Below are 16260 nucleotides of genomic sequence, written 5' to 3' on the forward strand. Positions count from 1 at the left end.
GCTTTGTCATCAACAGATGTGGTTTTTTTCTCATGGAGGGTAAACCTTGAATGTACAGTTTAGAATGAACAGCTGTCCGCACACCCTCGAGGCAGTTTTCTGTCCACAGCAAGTTTGAAAGGCGAGAGTAAGGAAGGAACATTACATCCCGACGTCCTTTTGGCATTATTAGAGCAGTATTTCCGTTTTAAGAATTTTTTGGAACATTGTCCTTATGAAAATACCGATCGATTAAATTATATTATAATTATTTCTATAACACAGCCTGGATGGCATGAAAGTTGTATATAATTCGTTTGGTGGCCGCATATGGTCTTTTATCACATCATTATCACACTTTTTTTACTATTTGGTGACAACACGAGCCGCTGGAGTGGAGGAAGTTGCTCTGGAGTAGTGTGGAACACTGCAATAGAGAAGAAAAGGAAGTACCAGCGTGCCACATGAAAGTATTTCTTACATGGTATAAGAACATGCCCAGGGTCTGCTACTAATTAATATTCATTACGTGTTCTAGCTTCCCTCGATCTGATACTCACCTGATAGGTTTATTTGGCGGGGCAGGAGGCGAATTGTGCTGACGAAGAATTTTTCATAAGACAGCAGGGGAGAGGGAGGTGAGGGACGGGTAGCTGTCCATCCCTGCACCTCGCTGGGTACGCCCTTTCTACTATATGTTCAAATTGCCTTCCACTGACAAGTACACATGTATCAGACCTACTTCGCGCTGTAGTCCAGATACACTGACATATTGCTGAAGTACTGAGTATGTCTCCCTACCATTCCAACATACCGACATCAAGGTAATCTGCATCTTGTGTCGTGATTCCATAGAAGAGACTGAAAAATAGTCCTACAAATAAACGTTAATGCACGTCGGCTTCCGAATAATTGATACCGTGACAGATGGATATGAATAGGTGAACCAATTCCCTTGTTTCCTTATTCTCTGGATAAAAATCCACTATACTTTTGTAAGGTCAACTGAAAAAATTCTGTGTGCCGAATTTCAGCACAACACGCAAAGAGCCATCGATCCCGTACTGTATAAGTCTGCGAAAACTTAGGAAATACTCGAGGGATATATCAGAATATTTGTGACTCAGTGCAAAGGCTCGTTGACGTATCCATGAATACCGAAAGAGGTGTTTTGAACATGAAATAGAGCTACACTTTTTCCCGTGGCATTGGAGGACGAGTTCTTCATAAGTGGAATGTCAGATAGTAATAAAGTAACAGCACCGCAAACCACTGCTCCACTGCTAGCAGAAGATGCCTTGCAAATGGTTGCCCTACCGTACCAAATGTAAACAGACACAAGTGTTTATTTTATCACTACTACGTCGAGTGCTGAAAATTTTGTCCCTGAACACTGATACACGCTGTAACAGAGACAAGTAAAAGCAATTTCTGGTGCGCCCCAGGAAAGTGTGCGGGGGTCTTCCTCATTCAAATGTATGTTAATGATCTAGCAGACATTAACAGCAACCTCAAACTGTAATGAAGCACAGTCCGTAAAAACCAGCAGAAATATTCAGTCAAATTGAAAATAGTTTAACTTCATATTTGACATTATTGCGGTTGTGGTGAAAGACACAAGGAAATGTGTAGAGCCAACTCTGACAATGCTAATATTCTGAATGAGAACAAAAAACAGAAACAAAAAAAAAAACAGAAATCCATTACTCTTATTATAAATCATAAAAAAATCAAATTCTCTTGTATTTGACTGCTGTTATAAAAATATTTTTTACCGACTCCTAATAATTAATCCACTAATCCTCCTGTACGCAACAGACAACTTATTTCGTCTTGCCGCTACAACTGCGTGAATATTCTGCATCCAACAACATGCTAAAACAATTCAAAAGAAATACTGCGACCCATGCAGAGTGAAATGCATGGTCACAACTTCTGCTACAACTACTGCCATTTTTTATATAGAAACTGAATCATCAGGAGGGTTTGGTCAACAACCCTTAAGCAGTGTAAAAAATGAAAGAAACCGATAAAAACTTTTAATTTAAACACTGACAAACGTTACTCGAATCTTTCCTTTCCTTCAACAGACTGATTAGCAACGTCTTTAATTATTTCACTATGTCTATAATTAATAATTACGTATCTGGCCACAACAAAGATGTGAATGTAACTCTCAATGTATGCATACACAAATCTGACAGAATCCATCCAGTGCACAAGCAAGGAACGACTACTAGCAGTAACAAGGCAAATTACCAAAAATCTTTCATTTATACCCAAGTCTCCTCCGGCACTACTAGCACGATCATGATGGACTGCTACCTCATCTGTCGCTGACTACTCTCAACAACTGTTCGCTCGCTACCACTTGCGATAATAATATTTCAGACTCAGAGTTTGTGTATGCAGAATCAGTGACCAACTTTCCAAAGAAATACTAAGTCCAACCTTCATAACCACAACACTCACTTTTAAGAAATGCAAAATTCTTACATAATAAAACTGAGAAAAACAGCGTCAGATGTTTTACAAAAGTAGTAAAATACATAAACATAAGCATAAGATTACATAAGTTATGTGTGTAATAGGAAATTGATAAGCTTACAGCATAGTTAAGGAAAATAACATACGAGTATCATCTTGTGCAGGTAAGTACTCATATCCACATGACATTGACAGTACTTCATTTGATAGGATAACAAAATGTTATTCATAGTTCTCGAAGAGATAAAAATATTACATAGAATTGCAAATCGTGCAAAGAGAAAGAAACTGAATGCACGAAGATCATTGTACAGATAAGCACTAGATCGGCATGACAGGATAACAAAACGTTACTTCTCTTTTAAGTTCATTTTCCATCATACAAGCCTTTAAAATGAATGTGAATGACAGTTCAGAAGGATAAGAGGTGTCAGTACCTGTTATGCGACGTACAGTGGCGTAATCAACAGTTACTTCAATTTTAAGTTCATTTTCTATCATACAAGCCTTTAAAATGAATGTGAATGACTGTTCAGAAGGATAAGAGTTGTCAGTACCTGTTATGCGACATACAGTGGCGTAATCAACAGGTACCATAAATTTCCTATGGAACAACATTTCAATACCATGCAAAAAGGACTTTGAAGATTTAGTTGACAAAGAAAGAGCAAAAAAATTGCAACGATCGACAGACGGGATTAATTGTTTTGTACGTCAAGAGGCACTCTGTGGTGAATTTACAGGCATGGAGCACTGATGAAATTGGTGGTACTAATAGTAAATTTTCTGATGTCGCACACATTATTCTACTGTCAGTTGCAACGGTTTTCCGTGAAACTGACAGAAAAGTATGGAAGCTTTATATATCACTGCAAAGTACGTTGGTTAAGTCAAGAGACATGCCTGGAATGATTTTTCGATTTTAGACCCCAGTGTTGTTGAATTTATGAAGGAGAAAGTAGAGCAGGAACGGAAACTAGAACATCCAGAATGGACTGTTGACCTCTGGTTTTAAGTGGACTGGACTGCACATTGACCACAATAAAACATTGTAAGATGAAAAACAACTGGTTTCTGATTTGATTGTGATGCATTTAAAAAGAAAATCGCATTGTAAAAGGGACAAATTATGACAAAAGAAACTCCTCCATTTCGCTAAGTCCTAAGAAAAAGCGACTTTAAAAAATTCGTTGTTGACTATGAAAGAAATACAAGGATAGTTTTCTAAACGTTTTGATTTTGGCATTTCAGTTGAAAGTGGCCCTGTGCATGTACAGATGGAACTGATTGCTCTCCATTGTAATCCCCGTTGAAAAGACAATTTCTTTTGCGTTAAAACTCTTGGAAGCCTACATAGTATTCTTCAAGTAGACTTTTCACATCAACATAATTAGGTTCCAAATGTGGTGTAATATTTCAATGAACATATGTATGTGAAAAGATTTTTTCGATAATAGGACTACAGAAGACACAGTTACGTGGTAACCTGAGTGACAAAATTTGGGGAGTGGACTGTGTCGGTTCTAGGGGCTTCAGTCTGGAACCGTGTGACCGCTATGGTCGCAGGTTCGAATCCTGCCGCGGGCATGGGTGTGTGTGATGTCCTTGAGTTAATTAGGTTTAAGTAGTTCTAAGTTCTAGGGGACTGATGACCTCAGATGTCAAGTCCCATTGTGCTCAGAGCCATTTGAACCTTTTTTTTACTGTCTCTATCCATATGCAGACAGTTTGTGCCAGATAAAATTTTTATTTATCTCTTCAGCACATAATTTAAGAATTAAAAAGTTTGTTTTGTGAGTGATCTACATTGTTGAGAAATGTAAACATAAAACCAAGTCATATGCAACGTGGTTGCACTGCCATTTAAATGCAAGAAGTTTCCAGTTTCTCCCTCTTCTCCCTCCTCTCACTCAGAAAGTGCGGCATGGTGGTGGGGGACGTGAGCACAAGGTTCTGCAGCAGATTGTAATGTCATAAGGAGATGTATTGCTTCAGTCATTTATTACTACATTTTATGGAAAACTTATTTTCTAATATGGTGGTAGTAACCCTTCTCTGGGCATCTATACACATCCTGCTGTGCATTTCCACGGGCTACTTTGATTTTCTTAGTGCTATGGACGTCTGTGTGTCTGTAGAGCTGCTGACCTCTCACTGCTAAAAATGAGTTGCTTTTGTGTTTCTGTGAATAAAAAGGTGTATGTGCCTCATTGTATGCTGTCATTTGCAAAGAATTACTCATTTTAATACCTTGAATCGTTATTACTATGACTACACGATTTGCAATGATCATCATCTGATATAAAACGCACCAACTCTAGAACAAAACTGTAGATCTTTTTGCTCTCAATTTTAAATAAAAATTAGACATTTGATTTACTTTTCACTCGCCACAGTATGTGATCAAAGTTTTCACAGTGTGTTTTACCTCTGCACAATCTTTAAAATTTGATCCACTGTTTTAATTAACTCGATGCAGCGTTCCAAATTCATGGCTGCCTCTGCTGTACGGACACTGGAGGTGGATGTCATTTCTGTTTATAAAGTGTGCACTGCTTGCTGTAGGTCCTCAACTCACATAACCTGTGATGTGTGGCCACAGGTATCGTGCTGTATGAGCTACATGCACCCATCATGATCCTGGCAACGCGGCGCTTCGAGGCTCGCACGATCGGCAAGCGGGAGCTGGGCCGTGACCTCAAGAAGGTGGTGCGCTGCCTGGAGGAAGCCAGCCTCATCCTCGGCTTCGAGCCTGAGGGATCCTCGGAAGCGCTGATGGCCGCCGCCGCCAGAGACGCACTCGACCGCCTCAGGGACTGGCAGACCGTCATCGGCAAGCTCAACGCGTAGCTCTGCGAGCAGCATTGAACACGATGGCAGGGAAGTGAGCCACCACCACCATGTTCTCAGGACAACTGGTCTGGCTCTAGAGTGCTGGAGATGGTCGCTGTCTTGTAGTTCACCCAACTCTCGTTCTACCAAAGATTTCCGCTGTTGAACAAATCCTTGGATACAATCACAGGCTTATATTTTGCAGTCTGAATATGTGGCACTTTCAGTATAACCAGAAAATGAAACTGTCACCAAAATAAGGTGGAACATCAGTTTTTTTACTAGCTGAGCCCTTAAGTCATGTATAATATAGAAAACCAAAGAAAAAATTTGGAATGGCCCGTGTTAAATGCCATAAACACACACACACACACACACACACACACACATATATATATATATATATATATATATATATATATATATATATATATATATATATATATTCATTCTCGTAAACACTCGAACTAAGGATTATTTTCTCATAAATAATGATAATATATTGAAAAAAAACACAGTGAATCTTACACACTTAAACTATCAGTTAGTTTCTTATGAGCCAGATTCGTATTTCGGTTGTGTGCAGAGCCATCACCCTGGCGTTTCACCAGCATTAGTTTGGCTGTAGTTGCCTGACGTTCCAAATAGACTGATACTTTGTCCAACTGCTTTGTTCACTCTGTATGTGTCATGTCTTCAGATTGAGCACCAACATCGACAACTAGCTCATTATCATTATCGCTGTAGTCTGCAGACGAACAAAGGGCGAAATTTTCATCATTATATATCATAATGTAGTCAGTATCATTCTCATTTGAAAGCAACTCATTTGTGTCATATGTCAGGATTTATGGATGATTACAAATTTTTCATCGGACTCTAACAGATCGACTTAGTCACCGGGTTCTTTATTCGAAGGGCAATGGCAGTCCATGTATCTTTCCAATACTTTATAATTGTTGATTTGTGAAAATGATCCCACAAAGATGAAGTCATATAAATGACATCTTAGGCATCAATTGGTTTCAAAACTGTTATCGCACCATTTTCCTGCTCTTCTTCGACAACCTTGCCTAATATCTGTCTCTTACAAATGTATTTAACATTTTTCCTGAAATATTTTGTCAGGTGACAGCAACAGTCCCATCACTTTAGGTGGTAAAAATTTCACTTTGATGCAGCCACTGACCAGTTCTTCTACATTGAGATGAGATAGAGCAATGTTAGTGATTAATTAGCTCTTCATTGTCAGAAGCAACCTTCTTTTACACATGACCACAGAACCATTTTTTCTAAAGCAGCCATCCATCGACACATTCTCTTTTTTGGGGGGGGGGGGGGGAGGGGCATGTAAGAAAGTGGCAAAGGTATATGTGGTCTTAGGGAAAACAGACCTAGTCATTAATTGGCTGGCACAGTGGTTCAAAATCAAGAGCTCTAAAAGAATCCAGGGACAGTAATTCGCCCTGTCTCTTCCCCCACTCTTTCGTATACTTCTGACAGGCTCCAAGTTTGTTGAAACTGGCAAAAAAAATCGGAAGTGGCTAACACATCACCACAGCAACATCAAATGAAAAGACAGCTATCGAACATTATTGTTATGTAAGGCAATTGTTACTCTTCTGATCTGTTAGGATGCGAGAAATTATCTTAAACTTTATGCATTCATCTTCCGTGGGGTTTTGCACCTTGTTAACTAATAATATAGCAATAAATTTGAATATAGCAATAAATTTGAAAATAAGATTTCACGTGGTCCCAGTCTCTACTGAAATGTCATTAAAGTTTAATTTTCTGTAGGCAGTTAACTCTGTGTCAAGAAAACATTTATATTGCAAAATTTCAATAGTGGACCAGATTTTCCACTTCTTACATAGAAATGCCTTGAACTGTAAGTGTGAATTACTTCCAGAGAACCTAATATGACTAAGGTTTCTTTTTCAGTCTGTCTTAGAGCAATCAGTTTCCTTACAGCAAGGGAACATTACACCTATAATCAAATGCCTTCTTTGGTTTTTGTTTTATTTTATATATCCAGCTGTTAGCAATGGGGTACTCAGGATATAATTTTTTTGTGAACATGCTTCTATTGTGTCAGACTATAGTGACCTGGCTTCAAGCCAGGACATAAGGAACATGTCAGAGATAAGGAAAGGAGATAAGGAATTTTTATTGCCTGTCATACAACATGCAGTCACCAGTAAACTTTATTTTACAGTTGTTGTTGCCTACTTTAGCCCAAATAAACAAATACTCGTCGGCATTGAGCTTCTTCTTTCTTCTTGTGAACAGATTGAAAGGCTTGTCCAGCACCAAAGTACCAAAGGGAACCTTAGTGAGTAAACCAGTACTCTCTGATATACTCCATGTCTTCCAAGCCAAGATGTTTGCATTGGGGAATGCTTCAAGGCCACCACAGTCTGCATGGTTCCCCCACACAACAGCCAAGGTCAACCATATACTGCGTCCAAACACAACTTCCACATCACATGTAAACTCCAACCTCAGTCCACGAGAAACATTAGGACCGCCAATAAGTTGCTGTTTACCAAATTGCCCAGCAAGATCAATCTCTACTTCCTTCAGTGACTTATACACAGGAACCCTGCGCCGCCATCGGCGTGGATAAACACGTCGCACGGTCATTGCAGAGGTATGTTAACATAAGTGAACGTTGCAAGCCAACAGCCAGTGAACGCCAAGAGCAAAGTGGTCCTAATGTTTTTCGTGGACTGAGGTTGGAGTTCACATGTCATGTGGAAGCTGTGTTTGAAGGCAGTACATCGTTGACTTTGGCTGTCATATAGGGGAAGCATGCAGACTACTGTGGCCTTGAAGCATTCCCTGATGCAAACATCTTGTCTTGGAAGACATGGAGTATAACTGAGTGCAAACATCTTGGCTCGGAAGATATGGAGTGTAACTGAGAGTACAGGACTGCTTGCAAAGGTTCTGTATGCTACTTTGGTGCTGGACAATCCTTTCAATCTGTTCACAATACAGACGAGTACCTGTTTATTTGGGCCAAAGTAGGCGCCAAACATTGACTCTCTTTTTGTCTGCGACCTACCCATACCTAAAATTTTAAGTGACAAATATCTTCTCTCTCATTGTGACTAAGTCGTCTTTGAAAAGCTTAATTCCTTGTTTACCCTCATATGAACACATGAAAATAGCAAAATTCATACTATGGTGATCATTTCATGAATAACAGCAGTGGTTGTACATGACAGTGGCCTAGTGACTGGTCGATTCTGTGATGAATCGAATTAGATTTGAAGAACAGGGTCAACTTTTTGTTGTAAAAGAAGTATCTTCTAAACAAAAGATATTCATTACACACAGTTCACAGGACTGTAGGATGAAAAATATTACAATATTTATGGACATCATTTCATCTGCTTGGAAAGTCATGCCATATTCTTTTCTAGGGGAGATAGTTATGGAAAACATATTTTTGTAAGACTTACTGAAGAAAAATGCATTGCATTTTCCAAGATGGTGCTTACATGAAATACGAATTACTTGATCTCACTGAAGAGCAAGAATATGCTACCTTATCAACTGAAAATAACTTACCTAATTTCGAATAGAATGCTTCTATTTGTATTGACTAATTTACTGTCTGAGAACCTGAAGTTATGTACTTAGTAATACTAATCAGTATCCATTGTACATTTTGCATATCTAAATGTCCAGTGTTGAAAAGAAATAAAACTGAATACCAATTTGTTTTAATCCACAGCATTTATAACAGTGATATTCCTTTACCCCTTCATGTTAACAAGTGTCATATGAGATGTCTAAACAAAGCAAAAAAAAACAAGAGAATTTCATAATGTCAAAATGGATGATGAGACAGGTAACGCTGTAAAATAATCAATTGTGGATACAAATGTGAACGTTATTTTGAGCTCTCTTCCTGTGCACTGGCAACTCAATGACTGAATATTTTTTATTTGACATCTGCCTATTCCTTAGATTTTTTTCCTTGTAGATGCAAGAGCAAGCTGAAAAGGATCTCCACTGATCGGGAGATGACACTGATATCAACAAAATTTTGGTGCTGTTTGTGTGGCTTTTTAAAGCAAATGTATTGTGTGAATTCATTTAAATTGGTAAGTTGACATACAATGATGTGATAATTATGAGGGCTGTTCAATAAAGAATGATCATAATTTTTTTTACAACGTACCCTTACCTACATACCTAGTTTTGATGGTCCTTCTCAAAGTAGTCTCCCATGAATGTGATGCACTTGTTCCAGCATTTCTGCTGGAAACCATTTTTTGAGAGAGCCTTCTGACTATTGATAATGCCTCCCAAAAACGCATTTCTTCATGTTAGGGAGTAGAAAAGAGACACATGGGGCTAAATCCGAACTATATGGAGGGTGAGGGATGCACTTCAAGTTGATTTTTGCTATACATTTAGCAACAACATTGGAAATATGCGGCCGCGCACTATCATGGTGGCGCATCCAGCCTGCTTCACAGAAATATGGTCTTCTATGCCTGATGCGGACTTGCAATGTTTTCAGGACTCCCTGTAGTATTGTCCAGTTACTGATATGTGTTCAGATACAACATACTGATAAACCATTCCATGGTTATCAAATAATGATATGACCATAACTATCCCAGCAAAAGCAACCACTTTTGCTTTTTGGGGGGTTGGTGATGAAGAAGATTTCCACACTCAGTTTTGCTGTTTGGTCTCAGGATCAAAATGATGTAGCCAAGTTTCATCAGCAGTGATTACATTTGAAAGAAACTCCCGATCTTCCTCTAACATCAACTGTAACTGCATGCAGACCTGCATGTAAATATCCTTTGGTCCAGGAATCAACTTTCTTGGTACCCACAACACACAAAAACGTGTCACATGTAATTTTATTGTCATCAACGTGTGGGTGGCGCCCAATGAAATGTTCAGTATTTCATAAAGTGATCATCAGGTAATTCGTCGATCCTCTCTCACAATGACAGCAGCAGTGCTGACGTTTTCTTCTGCAAGAGCAGTAACTGGAGCACCAGGTCCACTTTCCTTTGAAATTGACTGTCTCCCCTCTTTAAACATTTTAAACCGCCTTTGAGCTGTGATGTAGGGAATAACAGACTCTCCATAGGCCTCCTGTAACATTGTATAGGCCTCAGCTGAAGGTTTGTTGAGACGAAAGCAGAATTTCAAAGCTGCATACTGTTCCTCGCATGTTACCCAGATTGCAGTGGCAGGCGTTACTGAACATGTCTGACCATGCCTGCCTCTCACAGGCGAGAACCAGGAGTCCAAAGAATGAAACTACTACAGCGTGTTTATTACACATTAAGCTAAGAGAATATCACAAGATTAAATTTTTAGCGTGAGAAATTCATAAACAATTATGATCATTCATTATTGAAAAGCCCTCATATAATTATAAGCTTTCTACTGTTCCAACAAAATGTTATCTAATGGCTAGAATTTTGATACTGCCGATTCATTTTCAACAATTAAGGAACAGATATCTAAATTCAAAGCTAGCAATATTTCTCTTCAAGATTTTTAACATGAAGAATTGCCCAAACTTTCCACCACAGATGGAAGTACCAAAAAGTGCACAATCTGATATTGAATGAGCAGTGAGTATAGATGTATCACAATGCTGAATCCATAAGTATGTCAGAAGAGAAAATACAGTAAATTTTAAATGAGTAGTTAACTGTGAGACAAGTATATGCAAGATGAGTGACATTGTGGTATGCTGAGCAGTGGTTAATTGGTAAACTAATTTCCCAGGAATGTTTAGATCATTTAAAAAGAATCCAGACTAATTTTGTGTTCATCTCTATTACTAACAAGAAGAGGACCCCAGTGCTTGGATCGATTTTATGCAACTTATATGGTGGTGTAGGTTGGGACCTCAGGTATCACATGCCAAAGCGTCACCCTGGTGGGCCTTCGTTTACGAGTAAACGATGGAAAAAATTTAGCCTGGTACTCTAGAGCATTATAATTAACAGTACTATTCTGAGTGCCGTTGTAGAATAATGTCATTATTGTACAATGACGAAAACGTGTTGCCAGATTATTCCAAGGAGACATGTGCAAAATAGTAAACGGAAAAGTACCGAAAAATCAAAGACTGGCAGAGATAAAACTCAGCGCAACTGAAAGTGTGACATATGCGCCTTGACAGACACCCTCGAGCAGTGCCACCAAAATATGGAAAGCATGCCAGCAAATGATAGTTCTTATCAACAGAACAGTGCTGGGAAGGATCGTAGTGGAAGTAAGCACTGTCCCAACTGTTCCGACGATCCAAGAGACTGGCGACTCTTTGCACACACCATCGTAGCAAGGAAGCAGCCAGACCAGCTGGCCTACCTGATGGACCTCTGAGAGAACAAGAGGACGCAGCGGTACAGGAGCTACCATTACAGCTTCAGAAACTTCCTCCAGATTCCGCTGCAGACAGCAATTGGCAGTGACAATCACTACAGCCACTAGCCATGCCACCACAATCATCCTAACATAGAGGCGTGCAGTGACAAGTAACTGCAATAGAAAATAAAAAAATTGTTTCTCCTCTCGCCCCAGATCGATTACCTTTATCAAGTATAACAACGTGAAGCGCTCTTAACAGTGACGTTAGTGATTACAAAGTGTTCTCCCTCTAGTACATCTGTCATCTCCATAATTTCAAATCAGAGTCCAGAGTGCTTCCAAAGGTACTACCAGTGTTTCTAAATGTGTCAAATGCTGCAATGTGATGCTTGTCCACACGATAAAACACGCTCCCATGCCATAAATAAGCACATGGCAAATTCCAAGCTCTTCCTTTTTTGTGTGTGTTAGAAATGTATCCTTTCCTTCCTGTCATGCAGTGTCGCATCCGATCCAGCTGCACTTGTTTTTATGCTTTATATTGTGTCAGCATAAATGCTTTACTTAGTGATAAGATATGCACCTCATATACCAAGAAAAAAAGGAATTCTTTTTCTATTAATTCTCCTTCTCTTCACTTCGCTATTACATATAAAATTTTGAATTGTATTTTTGGGTATGGGATTTACTATGTATACTTAACAATGTATACTCCCATTCTCCTCTCTGCATGTTGTATATTGTGGTATCGTCTTTCAGTTTATGTTATTGTTTGTACTGTGTGCAAACATTTTCTTCCACCGGTCTGTTCCATCTGTCATAATAATGTTTCTCTCATACTTCCCAACTAACAGTGCTGCCTAAAGAACATAAATCAGACCACCATGCACACTGTGACTGTGGCATCATAAAGTGCATCACACATACTAAAGCTGAATTCAATGATCATTGATGTGTTAACATTAGATATACGTTTATTATGACTGTCCTGTTGTGATTTATCTGCAAAAAGACGAAAAATAGCCATGGAAACATACTGTAGGAAGAAAAATGTGGGAAGATCAAAAAGAAATGGAATGTAAAAACGAAAACTTCTAAAAATGACAGTAAATGTGTACCAGCTTGATAAATCTACAACTCTGATATATTTAAATATTCAGAATTTATCGTTGTTATTAAATTTTAAATAAATATATATAGTGAAAAAAGTTTGGGGGTTCAAAACCTGTTACATTTGTTTAATTTTTTTTTAATTTTTATCGAAATGTCTTGTATCATTACTTTTCTTCAGTTTGGTTCAAACATGATGTTTTTTAAAATTTCTAATCCTTTGACACATCATTTTAACCATTGTATTAACTTTTTTATTTGTGCTCATAGTGTCTTCCTGTCATTCTATTTCATTTGGAATCTGTCCATCTTGGTTTAAGCGTTTTTCATTTATATATTGCAATATTTAATCATTTAAAAACACCGATCACGTGACTATACAGTAAAAACGAAATAGTTATCAGTATTCATATTCGTCATGCAAGAGTCAGAAAAATTTATCTTTCATTGGCAGATGTACAATTTTTCTGCTGGTCCTCATCACACAAACATTTAAAGCACAAATTGTTCTAGCACAATGGACAAAATATGAACGCTACATTTCTATATTTACACAGTTTCTTCATCATATGAAACACTCTTCATTGACATTACGAAATACTGCCTTTCATTTTCTAACTTTCATCCATTTGAGGCATAACTTATGTTTTCAAAGTTTCACATTTACCAATTTCGCGTTTATCTTGAAGTAATTCATGTGCTCTCTGAAGTTTTTTTGTATTTTTCACATGACAATAAAAATATACATCACATGGCTGACACAGGGAAGAACACTTCTGTGCAATAATTTTCACAGCACCTATATCTTTTCCAGTGCTGTTCAAAATGTTTCGTAATATAATGTGATGTCCCTCTGACTATTCCATAAATCAACAAATAAAAAACCATTTTCTTTGGTATGTGGTTTCAATACAGATTGCAAATATTGTCTGCACAGTTGTTCTGTCAGGTTTCCTGATTTTCAACAGGTTATGACTACATTTCCATATTCTAACTCCAAATGTTCATGTTCTTTAGCAACCCTAGATCCGAATTTATTTCTGACTTCCTGCATACATAATAGTACACATGGTAGAATGTCAATGCAATAGTGTTAATTATAATGTTCTAGAGCAGGGCTTCCCAACCTTTTCAGCTGGTGGACCCCTTCTTCAGTCGAAAATCCATGGCACACCCCTAGTCAGTCAAGAGCACAGTAACTTTAAATTTCAGAGCGAAAGCCATAGGAACAGAAAGCTTCTTAATGTAAGTACCATGTTCCCACTGACCCCCCCCCTCCTAAATATGAATAGTCTTTGGTTTAGAAATGAATGAAAAAACTTGAAGGTCAAAAATCGACTTATGAAATAGGTAGTGCACTGACAAAGCAAATTTAACATTTAATGATGCCTGGGGATGCATACGTGCCGGCGAGCGCTGTGATTGGTCAACAAAGCTCGCTCCGCTCATGCATAAAAGGTTTTAGCGCATCTAACGCCGGGAGCGGCGCACAAACGGCCCCCGTATTGTTGCGAAACAGTCGATCAGAGAAGCCGCATTCTGTGTATGCGCTCTCATTTAGGAACCGCAAAAGCTGCTTGGGTATACGACGTGAAGTAAAAGTACACGTGTTTTTCACACGAAAAGAAGTGATGGATTTGTTCAGATTTTATTCAATAATTTTATTCATTATTATGCACAATTTGGTGAAAGGTGGCTGCAGACCCCCTAGAAAGAGCCGGATGACCCCTAAGGGGTCCGCAGACCACATGTTGGGAAGCCCTGTTCTAGGGTATCAGGCTAATTACTTTTGTCATTTACTCACAATTAAAGGATCACCAGGGTGAATGGCTGTGGGATATGATACATAGGATCCTAGCCTATACCATTGTTGCAAAAAGTCGACCCCATCACTGGGGACATCGGCTTGGGATGGTATGTGGGTACACCATTTCACTACAGAAAAGAATCATTACTAACAAAAGGCAATGTCACAAATCACAAAAAGTGAGGTTGATAGCAGCTGTTGGAAAGGCTGTGCCCTATGCAACACTGGTTTTTCTTACTGATTACCTTGCAAAGGCTACAGAAATAACTGTGCAACACTACACAAGTCATATCGATCAATAGTATGAATAAATACATAAGAAGTGGTGTAGATTTCACAAGAGGAAAAAATCACATTTTAACAGTACAGTGTACCTGATGTTACACTTACTTTGGTAACGAGATAACTGAAGACTATGAAATATGAAATGATAGCACATTCCCACCAGCAATCAGTCACATTCACCAAACTCCTTCTTCCATCTACAGTATTCCCGTATAAAAAAACGGTTCTTATAATTCTAGATGACTGGACAATAAAATATGATGACAGACTTCCAAGCATGATGGTATAGGTGCATTTTAGAGAGAGTGATACATCTCCAATCAGCTTTGAAAATTATATATATTTAAGGGGAAAACAGCATTTTGCAAAACTAGAGAAAAGAGCATTAAAATAAGCTCATATTAATGTGCAGATGAAATGTAAAATATTCCAATGATAGTCAATCATATCAACAGTTTATATTGTTCCAAAACACCTTTAAAGATTATTGGCTTATAAATCAATGAGAAACTGAACAGATGCAAGTTTCAGTCTTGATATGTGATGTACTAAAAGTGGAATGAAAACTGAATTTATTGATCTGTGACTACTGATTTAATGAAAAGTGTAATGTTTATCAGCTAAAGATAAGAAAGACCAATGTCTCATCTCATTACTGTTGCATGAAACACTCCATTAGCCTAGCTGATACATGAAATGAGATAGCATGAAGGGACATTGAAGATTTCAAGAACTTTTAATGTGATAAGTTAAAACGACAAGTGCTTCCTCTGGGACAGAAAATCGGTGCTATTTTCAGATCATTAGTATCCTCAAAGAACAACAAATCATCAAAGTTCTGGAACTGAGAAGCAGAATTAATTTGCATTTCCATTCGGTATGCAAAATATTTCATAATATTGGTGGAACTATAATATACACCAAAATTTACATTTGAAGAAAGCAATAATAATTACATTCAAAAATAGCGAGAGTATACAAAGTCACGCTTAGTCTGAAACATTAGGAAAAACTGCATAGATGCTAAACAAATCCTAAATAATCATACAAAAAGAACTAACACAAAATGTTATGTGAAAATCATTCACCAAGAAAGACCCTACATTTTAGAACAGATGATATGAATATAAAAGTTATTCATCAAAATAATCAGGAAGAAAGCTGAAGAAACATATGAGAGATACTAAGAAGTAGAACCAAATACAAATATAACTATGAGGAAAAACAAGATATTTGGTCAGAAATGAAGTGAAAATATATTAAGAGTAAAACAGTCTAACATATAATGTTAAATACGCGTTTTAGGTGAATCTGGTTTGTTCATTAAAATTTTCATTACATTCTGATTGTTCTCAGTCATTTATTCTGCTTTAATCTTTTTTTACATAATGTAA

At 37.9% G+C, this 16260-nt stretch overlaps 1 protein-coding gene across 1 annotated transcript in view; it reads left to right on the forward strand.

Moving 5' to 3' along the window:
• Positions 1 to 5680, forward strand: part of LOC126336449 (SET domain-containing protein SmydA-8-like) — a 332354-nt gene extending 326674 nt beyond the window's left edge. The window contains exon 8 of the mRNA XM_050000158.1: positions 5069 to 5680. Coding sequence (XP_049856115.1) covers positions 5069 to 5316 — 248 coding nt within the window. The 3' untranslated portion in view covers positions 5317 to 5680. The remainder of the gene's footprint in view (positions 1 to 5068) is intronic.
• Positions 5681 to 16260: the final 10580 nt, after the last annotated feature.

This window comes from Schistocerca gregaria, chromosome 2 (assembly GCF_023897955.1).
Source record: "Schistocerca gregaria isolate iqSchGreg1 chromosome 2, iqSchGreg1.2, whole genome shotgun sequence".
Lineage (NCBI taxonomy): Eukaryota > Metazoa > Arthropoda > Insecta > Orthoptera > Acrididae > Schistocerca > Schistocerca gregaria.